At 32.2% G+C, this 18,995-nt stretch overlaps 1 protein-coding gene across 2 annotated transcripts in view; it reads right to left on the reverse strand.

The window, feature by feature from the left end:
- The window catches only part of FSTL5 (follistatin like 5), a 544,717-nt gene that overhangs the window by 35,281 nt on the left and 490,441 nt on the right, over positions 1 to 18,995 (reverse strand). For both annotated transcript variants that reach the window (XM_039876278.1, XM_039876277.1), the window contains 2 exons: positions 15,387 to 15,494; positions 10,122 to 10,246 (listed from right to left, as the gene is read on the reverse strand). In XM_039876278.1, coding sequence (XP_039732212.1) covers positions 10,122 to 10,246; positions 15,387 to 15,494 — 233 coding nt within the window. The remainder of the gene's footprint in view (positions 1 to 10,121; positions 10,247 to 15,386; positions 15,495 to 18,995) is intronic.

Below are 18,995 nucleotides of genomic sequence, written 5' to 3' on the forward strand. Positions count from 1 at the left end.
CTAAAGAACTGTAAAACTTGACATTTAGCTTCATGATTTTTTTTTTTTAAAGAGAAGCAAGAAATAGAACATTGTAACATAACAAGTGAATGTCGACGGTGGGCATTGGTAATTTAAATGAAAAAATGCATTTTTCTAAATATTCTAATCGACTTATAATAATAAATGATGATTTATTTTCCTACATGGATACCATACTGAGGTTATACCAACAGATTTACAACTAAACAAAAACAGTACAAAATACTATCAGGATTCACAGTGAATAGTTTTTAAAGCCACAAATCATTGTAAAGACAGAGAATACAAGCGCCACCAATGTTGTCTAAAAAAGACATCCCCTACTACCACTACTAATTTTACATTTCAAATTAACTTTGCCAAATAAAATCGAAAAGTGGTCAAACAAAATTGAAAAGCGATGTATATATAAAATAAGTTTTTAGTCACATTCACAGAATATTTCCAGAATATTCTGTTGACTGTTATCATTAATTTATGCATGTATTCTCAAAGACAAAATTATTTATTTAGTAGTGTTGCTCTGTTAAGCTACAGTAGGAGTCTTTCATTCAAAAGAACACTTTTGTTATGATACTTGTATTTTAAGTTTTAGCATTTTAATAAAACATTTCATCAAGAAAAATTCAAGAATTCATAAAATAAGATGCTATAGTAAAATGTATTTTCTTCCTTCAACAGAAAAATAATATATCCACTTTTAAGATGGAAAGAAATAGAATTCTCAATATACATTTTTCTTTTGTGTACATGTTTTATGAAAACTAGTTAATGCTTTATATGCTTGATTCAAAATATTATAGTCTAACCTATTAAATATATGTATGAAATAGGCTATGCAATGAGCGCATTATATTCATAAAGAAACTCCTTAATTTTTCAGGATGAGCTCTGCCCCTTTTTTACGATTCATTGCATTGTATCTTGATATTTTCTTTATTCATCTTAATTGTTATCTGAGTTTGTTTTTACTACTGTTGACTCCAAGAATGCATGTACTTTTTGGGAAGGGCTCCTGGTGGTTAACTGGGCTCAAATTTATAAACAAAACCTAGCATTATTAAATAGGAGCCCCTTACGATAGCTGCACTTCAGGGACTGCCTGCCACCTGAGCTGAACTGTTTTCCTGCATTGTGTTCCTGACAGTTCTTATAAAGGAGTTCCCGGAATCATATGCCAACCAATAGAACCAAGACTTTCCTGGTCCAATTGGAATTGTGCAGCTATATCCTCATTAGCATCTTCACTTCAGTTCCATTCTGACCAATCAGGAAAGTGCTTTTTGGACCACACTGTGAGGATTTGGAGTCCTCATTTGCAAGAGAATGGCCAGTCAGTGCCCAGGACTGGGGACTTCTCTCTCTATAAGTCACCTACCCTAGTTCAGAGAGTGCACTTTTTCTTTCCAGCTAAGACTCTGTTTGGCTGGAGCTGAAACACCTAAGGTGTCTCCCCAGACCAGAGAGTAGAGTAGCTGCTCTGTCTTAGTGAGCCGAGTGTTATGAAGTCATCTCAGCAGATCGAACCAGAGATGAGAGGAGCAGAACTAGACTATGTAGCCAGAGATGGGCCTTACCTGAGAGCCATCTCATGCCCCGGGCCAATTCTCAACCATGCTGTTCCACAGCTGTGCTGTATGACAGTTGAGCTGTTTGCACTGAAAAAAGTAGCCTCCTTCACTGCACCCCAAATTGGGGATTCTTGAATTGGTGCCAATGACTATTGGTTGACATTACTAAGCAAAGAGAGCCAAATAATCTATGCAACTACATAATTTATTTGTTTAGGGTAAAATATGTTTGAATTACTATTTCCAGCAAAACTCAAAATCATATGTGACAAAAGAAAAAAGTACCTAGAAATTTGCTATATATATATACCACAGCTGTTTTCTAAAGACATTACTGGATCCTATTAAATGGATGGCCTTATGTTTTACTGAACACTTTGTTGAGTTAGCATAAGGACCTCTGAGAGAAGATGCAAGAGCTATTTTACTTTGCATAATAAAACTCAAGAGGCAGATCTGCACTGTAGAGTTTCTAAATTATGTTATTAGTGCTCCATTGATTTTGTCAATAAATAATGCCATATCAATCTATTTGGAAGCTTTATTAAATCCTAGCGCTTGGTGTCTACTAATCATACCTATATGAAACTATTTTTTTTAAATAAGGAAATCCCCATATTTAAAATATAGCTTGCTCTTCAAATCCAACCTCGTTTCCCCATAGAAAATATTACAAAGCAAATGCAGGCTACTAATCTGACTAAGTGATATTCTGTCAAAAGAGGTGCTGGCCTATTTGGTTCATTCACTTTGGGCACTAGGCTCTTTTCTTACAAGGCTCTGAGCCCTGTTGATATAGGACCAAGCAGCGAAGCAACTCAAGAAATAATGAAGATAGCAAAGTGAACACAAATACACAATATTTAGCTTCAAGCAGTCAGAAATTTTCTAAGTATTTTATACTCAATGTGTGGGCTGCACTAAGGAAGTTTGAATGTACTGCTTTAAAAAAAGGCAAAACCAATAACCATAATGAAAAAAAAGTGGCATTACAGGTAGAAGTTTGAAGGGTGTATTGCATTTACTTCTTCAGAAATTAGATGAAGAAAGTTATCAAGCCTTTATGTAGAAGTACTGTTGCACCATATAAGAATGCTGTGAGGTTTACCAATAGTGCACAGACTTATAAAAGTATATGTATACACTTTGTTTAATAAACTATTTATGAACATCTTCTCTTTTTCAGATAGAGCAGACTCTACGCTCTGGACACATAAGAATCTCAAGAGGTAATAGGTCCTGGCAAACTAGAGTTTGTATCTGTGTGGAGTAGAGGGAACAAACAAGTAAAGAAACTGGGGGAAAAAAAGGTCATAGTTTCAGAATTAATAAATGCTTTGAATAAATTCTATTTGAGAGAATATAGATAGAAATAGCTCTGGTTTCTGGGATATTTGGAATCCTTTGTGTTTCTTAGTTTATTTCTCTTTATGAGAGGAATTAGCATACAGTATGAACTTTGCTGAGTTGTGATTTTGTGAGATATTTATCTAAGAACCATATTTGAAACAATTTCAATTGCTGCTTATTATTTTGAGATTATACTTTTCCTAAAAATGAATTGAAAAATTAGTATTTTCAATTTCTGATGTGCTAAGATTTCAATGTAACCAGACAATTTTAAATGCTAAAATTGTCTCCCTATACACCTGGCCTGTCCATGAATCATTTCTTAAGTATAGAGTTGTCTTGATATATGGCTAGCCATATATATAATTTTGCTTTAACAAAATTTGATAAAATATGATGGAGAATGATATGCTTTACTTTCATTTTCACAGATGTTTATTTTTCCCTTGGAGAAGCTTTAAAGAAACACATATCAAACCCAATCCCATATTAATCATTTCCTTGCTGTAATTTATAACGGAAAAAGAGTGCTATCGACCTACTCTCCAGACTGCCAGAATGGCGCTCTCTGCGTATTTCAATTTTCTTCATCTCCTGCAATGGAGCCATAGCCATTTGCAGATGGGATTATGACGGATCTGAAACAGGATAAATCCTTAGCTTCTTAACTGCTGCATTTGACTGCAAGCACTCTTACATTCCAAAGCTGTCCTACTTCTAGCACATCACGACAAAGCAATAATGCTGGGAAAAGTAGAAGGCAGCAGGGAAAGAGGAAGACCAAATAAGAGATGGATTGACTCCATAAAAGAAGCCATAGGCATGGGTCTACTGAAGCTGAGCAGAGCTGCTGAGGACAGGACATTGTGAATGTCACTCATTCATAGAGCCGTCAGGAGTTGGAGCCAACTCGATAAAACACATACTCTCTTATATTACACTCTGAGCACTCACTTGACATTTCAGGGTCCTAAAGGAGTGTCTCCAGCTACCCTCCGCCTTTACAGCTCACCCAAATTGAAGAATAACACTGAGTTCACTGTCCACCAAATTCCTGAATTACCAAATCTGAGCTATTCATTCAACACCAATATCATTTTGGGATAGGTTTATGGTAGAGAAGGGCAGAGTGTTACAAGGAAACTTTGGAACATTATTTGTATATTTATTTATTTATTTTGTTTAGTAAGTTAAGTACAGAGGCAGAAAAATGTGTATGAACTGGCATTTTCACATTTTTTATATGTGCTTGTTGCTTTCAAAGTCTCCCTGTCACTGTGATGTACAGATATGCTCTATGCACATTATTCCTTATGTATTTATTGATTGAAATAGACACACACACACCCTTCCAAGTACAAACATTAATTTTAAGACACTACATGATCAACTAATCAACACACAAAGAAAAATGTAAATAATAAAGATATCAATTTTCTAACTGCTTTGGTTTTCTCTCAAGAAATAGGAATATTTTACAAGTAGATTACTAGAAAAATATAATCCCGAAAAACAAGAGAAGGAGTTTGAAATTCTAAGAAATATGATCAAATGGTAGCATTTGGGGGTTATTTCAAGAGTAGGCAAACCTTTCAAAGCATCTCAAATAGCATTACCTCAATTGATATCTTCCCTTTCTACTTATAAGACTAGTCTTGGAGTAAATCAGGAGTAATTTCCTTCTTATATTTACTGTAAGTGTCCTCTGTGTCAGTTGACATCAGCATGCTTGGACTAAATGGGGTTAAATTTGTCTTTAGTCTCACTCTAATTTGAGAGGACAAGAGACAAAAAAAGAGAAGAAGCATGATTTGCAGATATTACAAGGATCAGGCTGTAAATACATCTTTGTTTATCAAATGGCACCTGTTTTAAATTGTATCTAAGGTATTATTTAGTCAACAAAAATTTTAAAGAATTTCTGTGTATAGCCCTAAATAGCCCAAATGTTAGTTGTGCTCTTATAATCTAGGTGAAAATATCTTGCTGTCAACCTCTTCCTTACCTTCCAACTATTTTTATTCATGACAAATCAAAAGCTCTAACAAAGTCTTCTGCGTATTCTTGCATTTGTTGTAGCTTATATTTTCTGGCCTTCTTTGTATCTTGCTCTAAGCTTTATCAAATCCCTCTGCTCTGAACCACATTGGCTCGCGTGAAGTTCTCATTTTTATTCCTCACTAACCAAAAAAAAATAATAATTCTTTAGACAATTATTGGAGATTTTTTCCATAGTAAAAACTATTACTTTTTAATTTCCAGCTAATTAAAATCATGCTAACAAAAGTCACTAACTCCCCCAATTTCTTAGCCATATTATAAAAAATTTAAGAGTAGAACTATAATATTATTTAAATATATCTACTTACATTTAATGATATTATAATAACTTTGTTTCTTGGATACAAATTATAAGTAGAATAATGAAACATTTTCCTTTACATTTATAAAATACTTTTGATTAAATAAGATAATGAATCACTTCAGTTTTTATAACATTAATAAACATAATTGGTACTTTTGAGAATTATACATGCATTTTTATCTTTAACAGTTTCTTTTGCTATTACCTATCTGAATAGTTTTGTATATAGATGAAAAAAATCCAAATTGAAATTCTTCATATAAGAAATTTATATTTCTCTTGTCATTACAAGACACATTACTTTGGCACTGCATAATCTCTTTAGCTTTAGAATTATGATTCATGATTTATGAATTACTTGCTGAAGTTTAGGTTTTAAAAAAAATTATCTATTAACCGTGAGTCTAAAAAATAAGTGTCTAGTTAATATACATTGCTAGTTAACTGAAATGTATAATAAATTATTAATGTGATTAATACATAATTTATTAGTCAATAGAACTATTTCTGTGAAAATTAACAAAATATAAAATATAAAATTTTTATTCTTAAAAATATAAAGATAAATAATTATAGAGTGATTTAACTCAATATATTTCAATAAGCATCTGAAAATTACATATGTTCTTAGCTAAATTTCAAGTAGTTTAAATTTTCCCTAAATAATTAGGGGAGAGAGGAACTAACTAACTCACACTCAGGTGTATTAAAAATATCACTACAGAGTTTTAATAACCTTTAGAAAGAAATATTTAGTCAATAAATAGTCTCTTTAGAAGCTCAGCAAGTAGTTGGTACTATTGGGAAGACAGGACTATAATGAAGCCTCTCTCATCTGCCAAGAAGTTTAATTAAACTAAACTGTATTCACAGTTGGGGCTCACATGTGCCTATCTTAAAAAAATGGCTGCTTGCTGGTCTGGAGTTTTTCTGTGTTATCTCCTGGACAAACACTCATATTCAAGAAAGAAGAAGGCTGAGACACAAGTTTGGTCCAATAACCAGAACTCAACAGTTTAAAATCTATTCTAATTTATATCAGAAATAATGTGGCATTGGTATATATGGTTTATCCCCAGACTAGGGCTCAGGTAATTGGATTTCTATGGAGAAGGAACTGATAAATAAAACCAAAAGGGGATATTTTTACTAATAAATTCTTATTCTGTAGGATAGGATAGGAATAATTATATATGACCCAGGCCATGTGGCTCAGGGAATGGGATGAAATTCAGTTGAGGAGCTGAATGAGTGGAAGGTATCAGGCCCCTATGCTCAGATATATGTATGTATGTATGTATGTATGTATATATGTATGTATGCATGTATATATGTATATATTATGGTGACATTGGTTAACGAAACCCAATAAGTTTCATCTGTACACTTTAACAGTAAGACATATATATATTTACACTGTGTATGTTCACCTCCCATAGATTTCTTTCTGTCACCACATATTTGACCTCCTTCCCCCTTCCCCTACCTTCTGGTAACCACTAGTCTATTGTCCATGTCCATGAATCTCTGTTTGTTTGTCCCGTTCATTTGTTGCTTTTAGGTTTATATCCCACATATAAGTGATATCAGGTGATTTTCAACTTTTTCTGAGAAGAGATGAAATACTGCCATTTGTGACAACATGTATGGACCTTGAGATAATCATGCTAAGCAAAATGTCAGATATTTTAAAAATGGAAATTAGTTTTCTGAAATTCAAATTTACAGGGCCATTCAAAAAGGGACTTAAATTAAGCTCTCAAGGATTTTTAAAGTGCTGAGAATTTCGGACTGTCTTAAACAGTGAATAACTTCCCAAATTTTGTGAAGATTGATTAATTTTTTTAAAAACTACTGGTTTATCTTTGAATGAAGGTTTATAATTTTGTTTTCCTTAAATTCTTCAAGTCTTAATTTATCTTACAGACTAAATTAAACACATCTGAGAATTAAAGACACAGAAAAAAAATGGATAAAAAATTAGAAGAAACCACACAGGGAAAAATAAAGACTTTTAGCAAAATTGTAACTAATCTCAGGGGGACCCCCTGCACCAGTGCAGATATATGAGAAGTCTGGATAACAACTATTACAGGCAACTTAACATTCAAATACTGTTTTATTCCAATCTTTAGAAAAAAATGAAGTAAGCTGGCTAAGGTCACAATAGCCAATGGCAATGATGTTGCTGGGATATTCGGGCTTAGATCTATCTGACAGAAGATTTAAGTTTTTATTACTGCTGTTCACTGCTTCCACACAATTCATGTGTTCTTGATGCTGTGCTTGTCACATGTCTAATATTGTGTTAGATACTAAGAAATCCAGTACAGTATATAAGAAATATAGTTCTTCCCTCAGTTCTATATAGTCTGGTTTAGGAAATAGTATAGCACTTTCTTCCTTCTTTATTTCTGTTTCTATGAGAAACATGAAATAAGGGCCTACTGGTTTTTAGACACTAAGGATAAAAAATCCTGACTCTTGTCCAGGAGCTTTTTAGACACTGGAGGTAAAATTATTTGAAATGAGAGTATAGTAATCTGAGAGAAAAGCAAATTAATGTGAAGAGGGGTCAGAGGAAGAAAACTAATATTAATTAAACACATTATGTGTCAGACATTCTGTCTGGCCTGGAAATGCAAATAGTTAGAAAATAGTCACAAATTCTGAAAAACACAACTCATAAAAACATCAACCTTAGCAACACATATTTAAAACACATGCAAAATTTGGTTAGAAAAGTATGGTACATGAAATTAGTAGGAGAAAAGACCATATCTATCCCTCAGGTTTTTCTGATGTGAAATAAATTCTCATGTTGAAAATACTTTACATATTTAACAATCTATTTTTGTAAATGCATGCTAATTTTTACACTTATTCTTCACTTTAGTAATAGGAGTAATTACTTTGAAGTGCAGTAGGAAACTTGATGATCATTCATGTTCATTAAAATGGGAGCTATATGCAAATAGGATTGCTATAATTTAATTTAGTATTTTTTTACAAGTATTGGCAAAACACTCATGCATTTCACTATACATCCGTAAAAGGAATAAAGACATTTAAACATATCCTCAAGCATACTTTTCAGTGTTTCTCATAATATATAAAAATAATCAAAATAAAATTTTGCTTTATATGTGTTTGCATTATGTGGATGTTCTAATTATTATTAGCTCAAAGTCCAGCTATGTAGCAATCATTTTGACCCTAAAGAGATGTTGTGTTTTGAAAGTATACCAGTTATACATAAAAACACATAGCTCTTACCGCATCCAGACAAATTTAAACTCCTGCCTCTGGTAGCTATTTTACCATAATAATACAATGTTTATTGTAGGGTAAAAGAAATACCTGAAACTGCACACTATTAACCCTATTGGTATTATAACCATGGAAATGTTGCCCTAAATAATTGTATTAATGATGCATTTAAAAACATTAAGTAAAGTTGACAATTGTATATTAAATACAGTAATAGAGTGGGATAAATAAAAGCAAGTGTTAGATATTAAATTATTGAGTAGTAATACTTTATCAACAAGGCAAAAATAGCAAAAGCATATTTACTAGTCATAATGCTTAATGCCAATTAACTGAAATTTTATCTTCATCAAGTAAACATAAAAATACTATATATGTTTTTTGGTAACATTCTCAAATGGTACCATTTGTACTTTATATGCTGTTTTCTTCAATTTCCAAACTATTATAGTGCTTGCAGTCAGACCTAAAAATTATTCTTTGATGCAAATAATATATTTCAAAATATGTTTCATTTTTATTTTCTACTTATTGTCCATAAAAACATATAATGATTGTAATAGAATACGTGTTTTAATCACTTTATTGCTGAGCACATAATACGTGTTCTGAAAATAATGGTGAATTGCTTGACAAATGTATTAAGCTCTCGAAAATATATACTTGCCTGCACAAAAAAAACAGTTTATATATATATATATATCTTTGTGAGCCAGAATTCTGATTTATTAATCTCCCTTTTTATTTTTACAAGTTGAATTTTGCACTCTTTCAGAATTCTTTTAACTCCAACGTTTAGATAATTTTCAATTTAATACAAGGAAAACAAATATATACAAGAATCAAATAATGGCTCATATGACATCTGGAGCAGTTCTCCATCATCAGAATTCACTTGAGAAACAGAACAAAATAATAGTTTAGTTCAGATTCACTAACATTGTTAAGCGGTGTTTATAAATATTTTTTTCAATAAATTATCAAGTTACATCATACTAGAAATTGTGATATGTCCAAAATGTTTCCTTTTTAAGCATTTAAACTGCTTCTATGAAACTTTGGAGTGATGTCATTAAAAGTTATTACCTTTTCAACTCTGGTAAATATAGAACACGCTGATATGTTTTTTCAAAATGCAGAACTCACACATTTCATGTCTACTTACTATACTTGTTAATACAATTTTATGTTAATTTCTAAATGGGCAAAATAATACAAGAATGTTATTACAATATATCGAATAGATTTCTATGATGATGGCTCTTTCAGTATACCAAGTTCGAATGTCATTATGTATTGGCAAGAATATTAACTATAAAGTCGACTAAAAAAATGCAACTCTATAAATTCAGTTCTCAAACTTAAGAAATATATGACAGGAAATTCTTCACTGCTGTTGACAAATGAAAGTTCATCAGGGGGATGAGTCAAAGCTAAATCATGTGCACTTCTGCATTTGTTGAAACATTTAAAAAATAATTTCCCGTGGTTTTCTGTCAGAATTAGAAAGAAATCTAAAAGCTGATTGCTCATGTGGAACTTACCTCATGTGGGTGATGAGGAGTGTTGTAGTGGGAATGAAAAAATCATCTACTCGGTCAAATTGCTTTCCCACGGGCTGGGTGTGGATCGTGTGGTGTGGCATATTCCCACTGGCCAGGGTTATCACCTACACAGAACACAGCAGGTTTAGATCTTGGCAATGATTCCCTTAAGAGTATTGGCTTTCATTTTATTTAGATATGAAATAAATCTCTGGAAGTTGTTTGCATGTAGTCTTATTACCATCCTCAAAATTAGTATATTATTAAACAAATTGGAATTCTATATTTGCTTATTGTCAGTGCAGAAACTTCTGTTTCTATAAAAAGATAAAAAATAGGAAAAGATTTGTCTTGAAAAATTTCTGCTTGAAATATAAAATAAATATGCATATAAACAACTTCTGTATTATAAAAAATTGACTTTGCTATGAGAAAAATAAAAGCAAGTAAAAATATGTAAATGAGATATTATCTTTTTTCTCTTTTTAACAGCTTTATTGAGGTATAATTGATATAAAAAACTGCCCCTCCTATAGAAACATAACACTAAAAATTCCAAAATAAATTATATAAAATATTTTAGATTTTAGAAATTCTAGAAACATAACACTCAAAATTCCAAAATAAATTAAATAAAATATGTTAGATTTTAGAAATTCTAGAATAGATAAAAATATATTTTAAAACTTTTTCCTCTTATAAATTAAAAATAACAGATTTAAATAAGTTTTAATCAGAGGTTTCTTTTCCAACTATTCATCATTAATTAGTTTTCAGAACTTTTATAGTCCATTAAAGAAAAGATAACTACATTTAAACTCTTTTATCTCTCATAGCTCATTGTGCACCAAATTCTATCAGTTCTTCTTTCGGATTTCTCATACCTCCATTCATTTTTCTATTGTCACTGCTGCACAACCATTGTTCTATTAGCTTTTTAAAGCACTTTTTTGCCCCTCTCCTCTTCTAAATCCTTTCTACATATGGCCCCCAAATTAAACTTTCTAAACTATTGACTGACACTAAGTCAAATAGACTTTTCTCCTTCAAAACTGAGTCTCTTCCTTTGGATTTTTATGACAGAAATACATGACATTTTAATTTTTAGGTTTATTTTTTCTGAAAGTTTAATTTTTCTTTATTCAAATGAGTATATTTTCGTTGAGTTCCATTGGAATTTGCCATATTCAGTGCAAATAGATTATTATAAGTCAGACTAAACTTAGTTGTGTTACAGTTAAAAAAAACAAACAAGAAATAAATCTTAATGTCTTAGTGGCTTAGAAATAAAGATTTCACTCACATGTTTCCCTGAGCGATTTGTCAGGATATCTACTGTGTTTTCACAGTTTTCACTCAGTATTTAACACTGAAGGAGCAGTTGACTACCTTGAATGTTTCCATTCACAACACATCTCATTTGCCAGAACTAATCATACGGTTTCATTTAACTAAAAGGAGCTCAGCATCTACCCAGAGGAAGAGAAAACTAAAGTATTTGATAAAAGTCTTAAAGACACTATACCTATTTTATTAATGAATATCAGAGAGAAAGTTGGTACTAGATTTAGGCCGTTCATAAAAATGTCTACAAGACTTTAATAAAGATCAACAGAGTAATAGAGAAATAAGTCTCCAAATTTCGGTCCCTTTGGATTGTATAGAAGTGTATAACTCTCAAAATGCATGTACATGTATTCAAAATTAATAATAATACTTAGACCGACAGCAGCAATAATATTTACTGAGAGCTTGCTATGTGCCAATATGTGTACTAAATAATTTACAGGAATCACAAAATTTAATATTCAAATAAAACTATAACATATATATTGCATCTCAACCTTACTGATGCAAAAATGTTTCATGCCACTGAAAGTATATTAACTGAGCATCTTTGTGGTTCATATAGTCCTAGGTTGTAAAAAAGACAACGCCACTTTCTTAGTTACCCTCTGTTTGGACTTTGTTCCTTGAAGGTCTGCATCCTTCTTACTGCTAGAATTGAGCAGGAAGTGATGGATTGCCAGGTTCAGGACTGAGCCGACTAATTGCAAGGACAAAGAGATTGATCTATAATGCACCTTAATCAATAGGCCCAATCTTTCAACAATGCTTGACTCCTTCCTAATGACATCCTGCCATTGGTCTCTCTACATGTGATGCCTTCCACAAACCCAGAGCCACCACCTCCCACTATCACCCCATCTGGCTGGGACCTACTTCCTAACCAATAGCAAAACGTAAGGATGTTTTTCCAAGTTGTTTTGTAGGGTTATTTTCTTCTGTAATGGTGCATTTAAAAAGATAATACGCACAAATTGTAAAACTGTGAAGATGACAGACTCATGATTTTTAGAATAGCATTTCTTAAATTTTTATCAGGTATGATGTCTTTCAGAAAGAAAAAATAATTATGATAAATCTTTGAGAATTTATTTAAGAACACCAATTGGAAAAAATCATTGTCTTATAGTTCATGGGTTTTTATTAATAATTGTAAATATAATAGAAAATAATATATTTTGCTTTCATAATTGGCAAAAATGTATAGATTTAATTACAGTCAAAATGAAAACACAAAGAAGGATTATAAGTAGGTTTTCAGATCTCTGATAAAACGCTTTTGCACTTTTAAGGGTTACTGGGTACCATAACAAGATATATTACTTTAGGGCAAAAAAGTTACTCTGTAACCTTCACAACCTAGCAGCATCAATTTCTCTTTCCAGTCCAGTCTTTCAACATTATTGCACAGAGACACTCTAGCAAAAATGAAAACTTGCTCATGTTTTTTGTTTGGTGAATTCTATTTTTCCAAAGGAAAATCTGTTCCCCCTTTCAAACAAATCTTAAGTCCCATTTTCTTTGGGGATGTTTCTTGATAATCCTATTGGGAAACAATCATCCATGAATATTTGGACATTTCTGTAGAGTTAAGTCTTTCTGAGCAGAGGACACCGGCAAACTTGGTTAAAGGATAATGGTAGAGTAAAAATGCCTTGGAAGCTAGAGATGGTATTCTGCTCCTGAGAGATTTAGAGACTTAAGTGTTGTTGAGCCAATTACTGACATTCCAGGGTATTGGCCTGCTCCTGCTCTCCAAGAACAAGATTTGTATACATTCTGAGCAATAATCTCTATCTCACACAGGAGAAGATGGGCAGATTTTCCAGCAGCCTAAAAGACTTAGGGACACAAAATTTCAGGGTCCTTCTGTAGTGTAATTGTGCTACACACACAGGGTAACATTAGTGTCTTACCACATTGCCCCATGGGGATCGGGGCTGGAGAATAAACATATACACCATGAGCAAGAAATGGTCTGTCCTCGTGTTTCCTAGCTGTCTGTTTCTGTCTGTCTATTTGTCTATCATCTATCTATCATCTATCTATCATATACGTATATGATAGATAGATGATAGATAGATGATAGATAGATGATATATTACTTTATGTAAATACAAATACTTGCATATACTATTTTAAGAGTACTTCTCAATTCTTACATTTTATTTTTTATTTTCAGATGTGAGACTTACCTTTTGATCCCACTCAGCAAACATTTTAAAAATTCATTCATTAAATCTTATTAGTATAATTTTTTATTAGACATTCAGAGGAAAATTAATCCAGTTTTAGATGGCTGGATAATGCGTGAGAAGTTACTTAATACCTCTGCGGATCTCTTTTTCCCCTTTCTGTATGATATTAAAGAAGTTTGCCTAAAGTTTTTTTTTTAATCATATATATTGACCTGTTTTATTTATCTTGTCAAGATTAAATTTAAGAACAAAATATCAAATAACTAGAGCCTATTATCATATTGTGATAGATCATTCTACCAATTATCTGCAAAAGATTGGCCCTATTACTCTATATTTTTGAATGTAGGCAGATGGTATAACTTGCTTTGATCAATAGGCTGTGGTGGAAATTACTTTATGTGAATCCGAGAGCCTAGATCTTAACTGGCCTTGCAATGTCTACTGTCTTGTAACCTGGAAACACCATGCTGTGCAGACATCAGTCTAGAGGATGAGCAGGCACATGCAGGAGACACAATGTGCCCAGCTAAGCACTACCACCACATGACTGACGTGGGAGTGAGGCCATTGTGGACCTTTCATCTCGTTATCGGTTAACTGCCGCCATTTGTGTGCTCCCTGATCACACCCGCAAAGGAACTGCCCAGATTTCCAAGCCACAGAATTTGTGAGTGATAAGTCATTCTTTAATTTTGTTAAAGACATCAAGTTTTGGGGTGATTTGATTTGCAACAATAGATAACTGAAATATAGTATCATATTTCAGATGTTTCAAATGATATATTTCTAGTAAAATATAAAATGAATCATCATTCTGATAGTTAAGATTTCATTTCAATAGACCTCTCCCTTGTAGTTAAATATTGCAATACTGAAAATACTTCAAAAACATTAGAAGTATCGGTAGCGAGAACTAATTAAAAATAACATTCTATTCAACAGATTTATTGAAAAATGTCCAATGGTTAATGATTTAGGACTTTGTAAGAGGAGGCGTATTCAAGGCAGTGCTATAATCACAAGGCAGTTTAAGAAAAATATAAAACACATTTTTAGGGCCAAACGTTTTTTCCCATTCCCTCTGTTTACTCTTAAACTTATAAGTCCAAAAATCTAAAGATTGCGCCAAAGAGTCATTGTCAAAATGCATACCATATTTTTCTCTGTATCTGTCAAGTTCTCAAAAAAACAACTTCAAGACATAAACAAATTCCCCCAAAATGATACCACATATTTCCTAATTAAAAATGAGCTTATGCTCAGATAACAATATATCATCTGTTTGGAGAAAAATGAAGAACTGCTTTGAGACTTTGTCTAACTCTCCTAGTCTCTATCTCACATGCCCAACCCTCCAGGCCCCATTTTGGGAGAGAAATAGAAATAAGAAAATTCTAATGAAACTTGGAGGAAGGCAAGAAACTGTTTAAAGGTAAATTTTGACTTTTTTTTTTTTCTAATGGCATTAGCTGTGCCATCACAAGTTATTCTTTTAGCATATAAATCTAAGTTTTGATAAATGTGACCTACAATATGTTGCAATCCAAAAAAGTACTGAATATCAACTTTCCGTTTTCCTTTTTCTGCGCAGATCTAGATATGATTAAGGATAGTCCTCAGATGGAAGAATATCATAGTTAAATGGCTATAAATATCCAAAGAGGTACACAAAGTTTTAAAGATTGTTATTTTCTCACATACCCTGACATGTACTTACTTGTAGTGTCGGCGAGGCCTTTTCCATGGTACCCCAGCTTAGCACCCATACCTGATCATGCGACTTGTCGTAGTGCAATTTAACTGGGACAGGGTCTGTGCTTACTGCCTGTAATAAACAGGGTTGGAAAAAAAAAAAAAACGATTTTCAGTTTAAAACTAGGCCAGAAATTATGGAAGAATCTAAGAGTTTAGATGTCAGATTAAAATTTTATGTTGCTAATTATCTAGTTTTCTAAACTCTTATTTGATTAATTTGGAAATATGATACTTTACTCAAATATGTTTTTGTAACATTTCAGAAAATCTTATTATCTTCAGTCATTACCTATGAAAATAGCTATTTAGAAACTCAAGATATAAGTGATTAATGTATGCATCGAATACAGGTAAGAACTATGTTTATACCACTGGGCTTTTCCATCCCAATGCTGGTTATGGGATTTGACTATTTATAATACTAAGATGCCAATGATCTGATATATGGTTGTAACTCTAGTAACAGATTACCTAATTTAGTTTCCTTAATGAGAAATCTAAAACCACAGAAAGAAGGGAAAGCAAATTTTGAAAAAATGTGATTTGGTAAATGTGTTTTTCAGCTAATATTTATAATATTTAACATTTCTTTAAAATAAAACTTCCAGAAAACAAATTGCTTCCAGGCAGTTACTTCACTCACCTTAATTTTAAGCTATTTATATTACAAGCTAACACTTTTTTAAAGTAATTTCCTGTAGGAGTTGCATATATAAATTTTATAACATAAAACAAATTGTATGCAATAAAATAGCCTTTATTCAGTATTGAAAGCATTTTTCCAAAGCTCTGTTGAATATCCTTAAAGAATTTCCCAAGTCCTAGTTCATAATGTAATCTTCTTTTCAGTGGGTTTAGTTAAACTACACTCATGGCTGAACATACGGAGATTCATATTTCAACTAATATGCTGGCAATTTAGTTTTGTTAAATTATCTCTTTTCTAAAGCCTTGCCCTGCTTTTTAACTATTTCAAATGCTTAATATTCTTGCATTACTGAAGTAATATTATCTGGAAAAAAAAACCTATTTAAACATTTCTGGAACGGTGCCATCATCCCTTTCTTCCTGGCTAACAGGGCCATGATCTTGTATTGGTATCAGGTGGGCAGCAATGTTCTCAGGGAAGGTAGCTCATTTGGTGAGCACCAGAGATACAAGCCAATAACTAATTCCATTTTTCTTTGACGAGTACTAAGTCCCCCAACCTCTCTCGAGGCTAGGGATGGTCACATGGCATATTCTAGTTTATACATTGTAAAGTTTAATATGATGAGTAAATTCTAAGACTAATATTGCATTTTCATTCAAAGAGACAGTAACAGGAAGAACTTTTCTTATACCAAACTTTTTCTTTCCTTCTGCTTTGAATTTCATCATGTGAGAATAGTAAGCCTCAATTTCCAAAGCCATTTTGAAGCCATGAAACACTAAGCTCAAGGAGGAAAAGCCAACACTTTGAGGATTCAGCCAGAAAAAAGTGAAAGAATTCTCAATAAAGACCTTGAGTTGCTGCATAAACCTAGAATAACTATCCCTAGACTGGATGTTATTTGGGATAATTAAATGGCTTTATTGCTTAAGGAATAGTTAGTCTGGTATTTTGTTAACTGTGCTCCAGTGTATGCCAGATGCTTTATGTAAATTCTTCTTTTACTGATTGATAATTTCAATGCAGATATAACCAAAAGAAAAAAAAAAGAGCCATCATTAATCATTACACTAATAACAAAGCAATAAAATTCCTTTGATTTTTCAGTTTCCCCTTTACGTGTTAAACTTGATCTATGTCTGATTGTAATAGACTGTTTTTCATGTAACTTAAAATGTAATAATCTTTAGGTCTTTAAAATGTTAAAGATAACATAGTTCAATAAAACAGCAAAAGCAACAATAACAAAGACCTCATTGTTATTCAATTGTTAGGACACAATAAATAGAAGAGCAAAGATCTTCAAATATCTTTAAATATCAGGGGACAATTTGAATGAAAATTTCCAGTTTGCTAGCTCTCATAAGTTCCTTTTCTTTTACCAGGTCTTTTTATAAATATTATCTTATATGGCATACCACAACCCATAGGTTATGTTAATATCCATATAAAAACCAGATTAGGAAACTGAAACTCTGTTTTAAGAGTAGTCATCTACCAATTCATTAGCAGGGCTGGGATTTGATAGTCTGTTTCTTCCCAATGTGGAAACCTCTCTACATATAAAAGGCTGTCCTTCCTAGTTCATAGTTTAAATCCTGACAATAATGTGTGAATATGTCGCCCTCTTATTTATACCTCATGTATAAGAAACATTCTTTTGTTTTGCTTTGTTTTTTTCTCTTTTGGAGGATGGAAAGAAACCAAATAGGCTCAAATATATTGAGTAACATCCCCCGAGGCAGCACAGACTTAGTGGAGAATCACTGAGAGTCTGTACACACAATGCTTATGAGCATGTATTCTGAAGCTGACTTCTAATATTAGCATCTTCACTTATATTAAAAAATAATAATAATAATACCTTGATAAGTTAGCAAACTTTTCTGTGGCTTAGTTTCATTTATCATAAAATGAAGTCAGTGTTGAGACCTACTTCAAATGGTGGTCACGAATAATTGGTGAGATAGTAAATACAAAGTGCGTAAGATGTGCCTAGTGAATATTAAGCATTATGGAAATACCATTCCTAATAATAAAAAAATTAATTAAACTACAGATATTTTCATGACCATTAGCATCATAGTGTTTCAGAGTTAGAAATGTAATACCCTTATTTAGCAAATGATGAAAGTGAGACCTTGAAGAGGGAGTTAACAGTCTTTGCCCTTGAGGAATTTATAGGCTAGAGGGTAAAAGAAGAACTTAAAATAACTTGATGCATGTCACAAAATAAAAATAAGGACCAAATACCATGAGAGCTCAGAGGAAGAAGTACAATCCAGCATGAAGTATAAAGGGAAGAGGTGATGTTTTAATTGAGCCTTAAAGTATGAATATTTTATAAAGGGGAAGACAGACACTATTTTGTAAAGTTAACTTAGGAGAATAGGTTCCAAGAGGTTTCGGAAGGCAGTCCATCATTAATTGCCTTCATGTAAAGTAAGATAGATATATTCGAAATAGGAAAATATTAATTTTCAAGACAACTTCAGAATTTAAAAAATGTCTGCTCAACAATCTCCAAATTTTCTGAACATTTTATGTTTTAGCATTTCAAAGGTTTGGTATTTAATTCATTTTATTTTGGTGTTCGGTTGTAAAAGCACACCAGAACTGAAAAAGATATGCAGATCAAAATGAATAAAATACATCTGACATATTTTATTTGGAAAATGTTTAGCTTTTAGGAAAAATCCATTTACAAGTTTTAAAGTGTGTAGATGTAACACATTTTAGAGGGAACATTTACATGGTTTTCGGCAACAAGATCATGTAACAATGATAAAATATTTCCAAAAATCCTTCTTCAGGATAATCTTGCCGTAATCCAATTTTCAGTCAAAAAACCAGATATTTTCTTACTTACATCATCAGTTTTTGAAAGGGATAAATTATATGCATTGGATTTTACAAAAC

The sequence above is a fragment of the Pteropus medius genome, unplaced genomic scaffold, assembly GCF_902729225.1.
Source record: "Pteropus medius unplaced genomic scaffold, Ma_sr-lr_union100, whole genome shotgun sequence".
NCBI classification, from domain to species: domain Eukaryota; kingdom Metazoa; phylum Chordata; class Mammalia; order Chiroptera; family Pteropodidae; genus Pteropus; species Pteropus medius.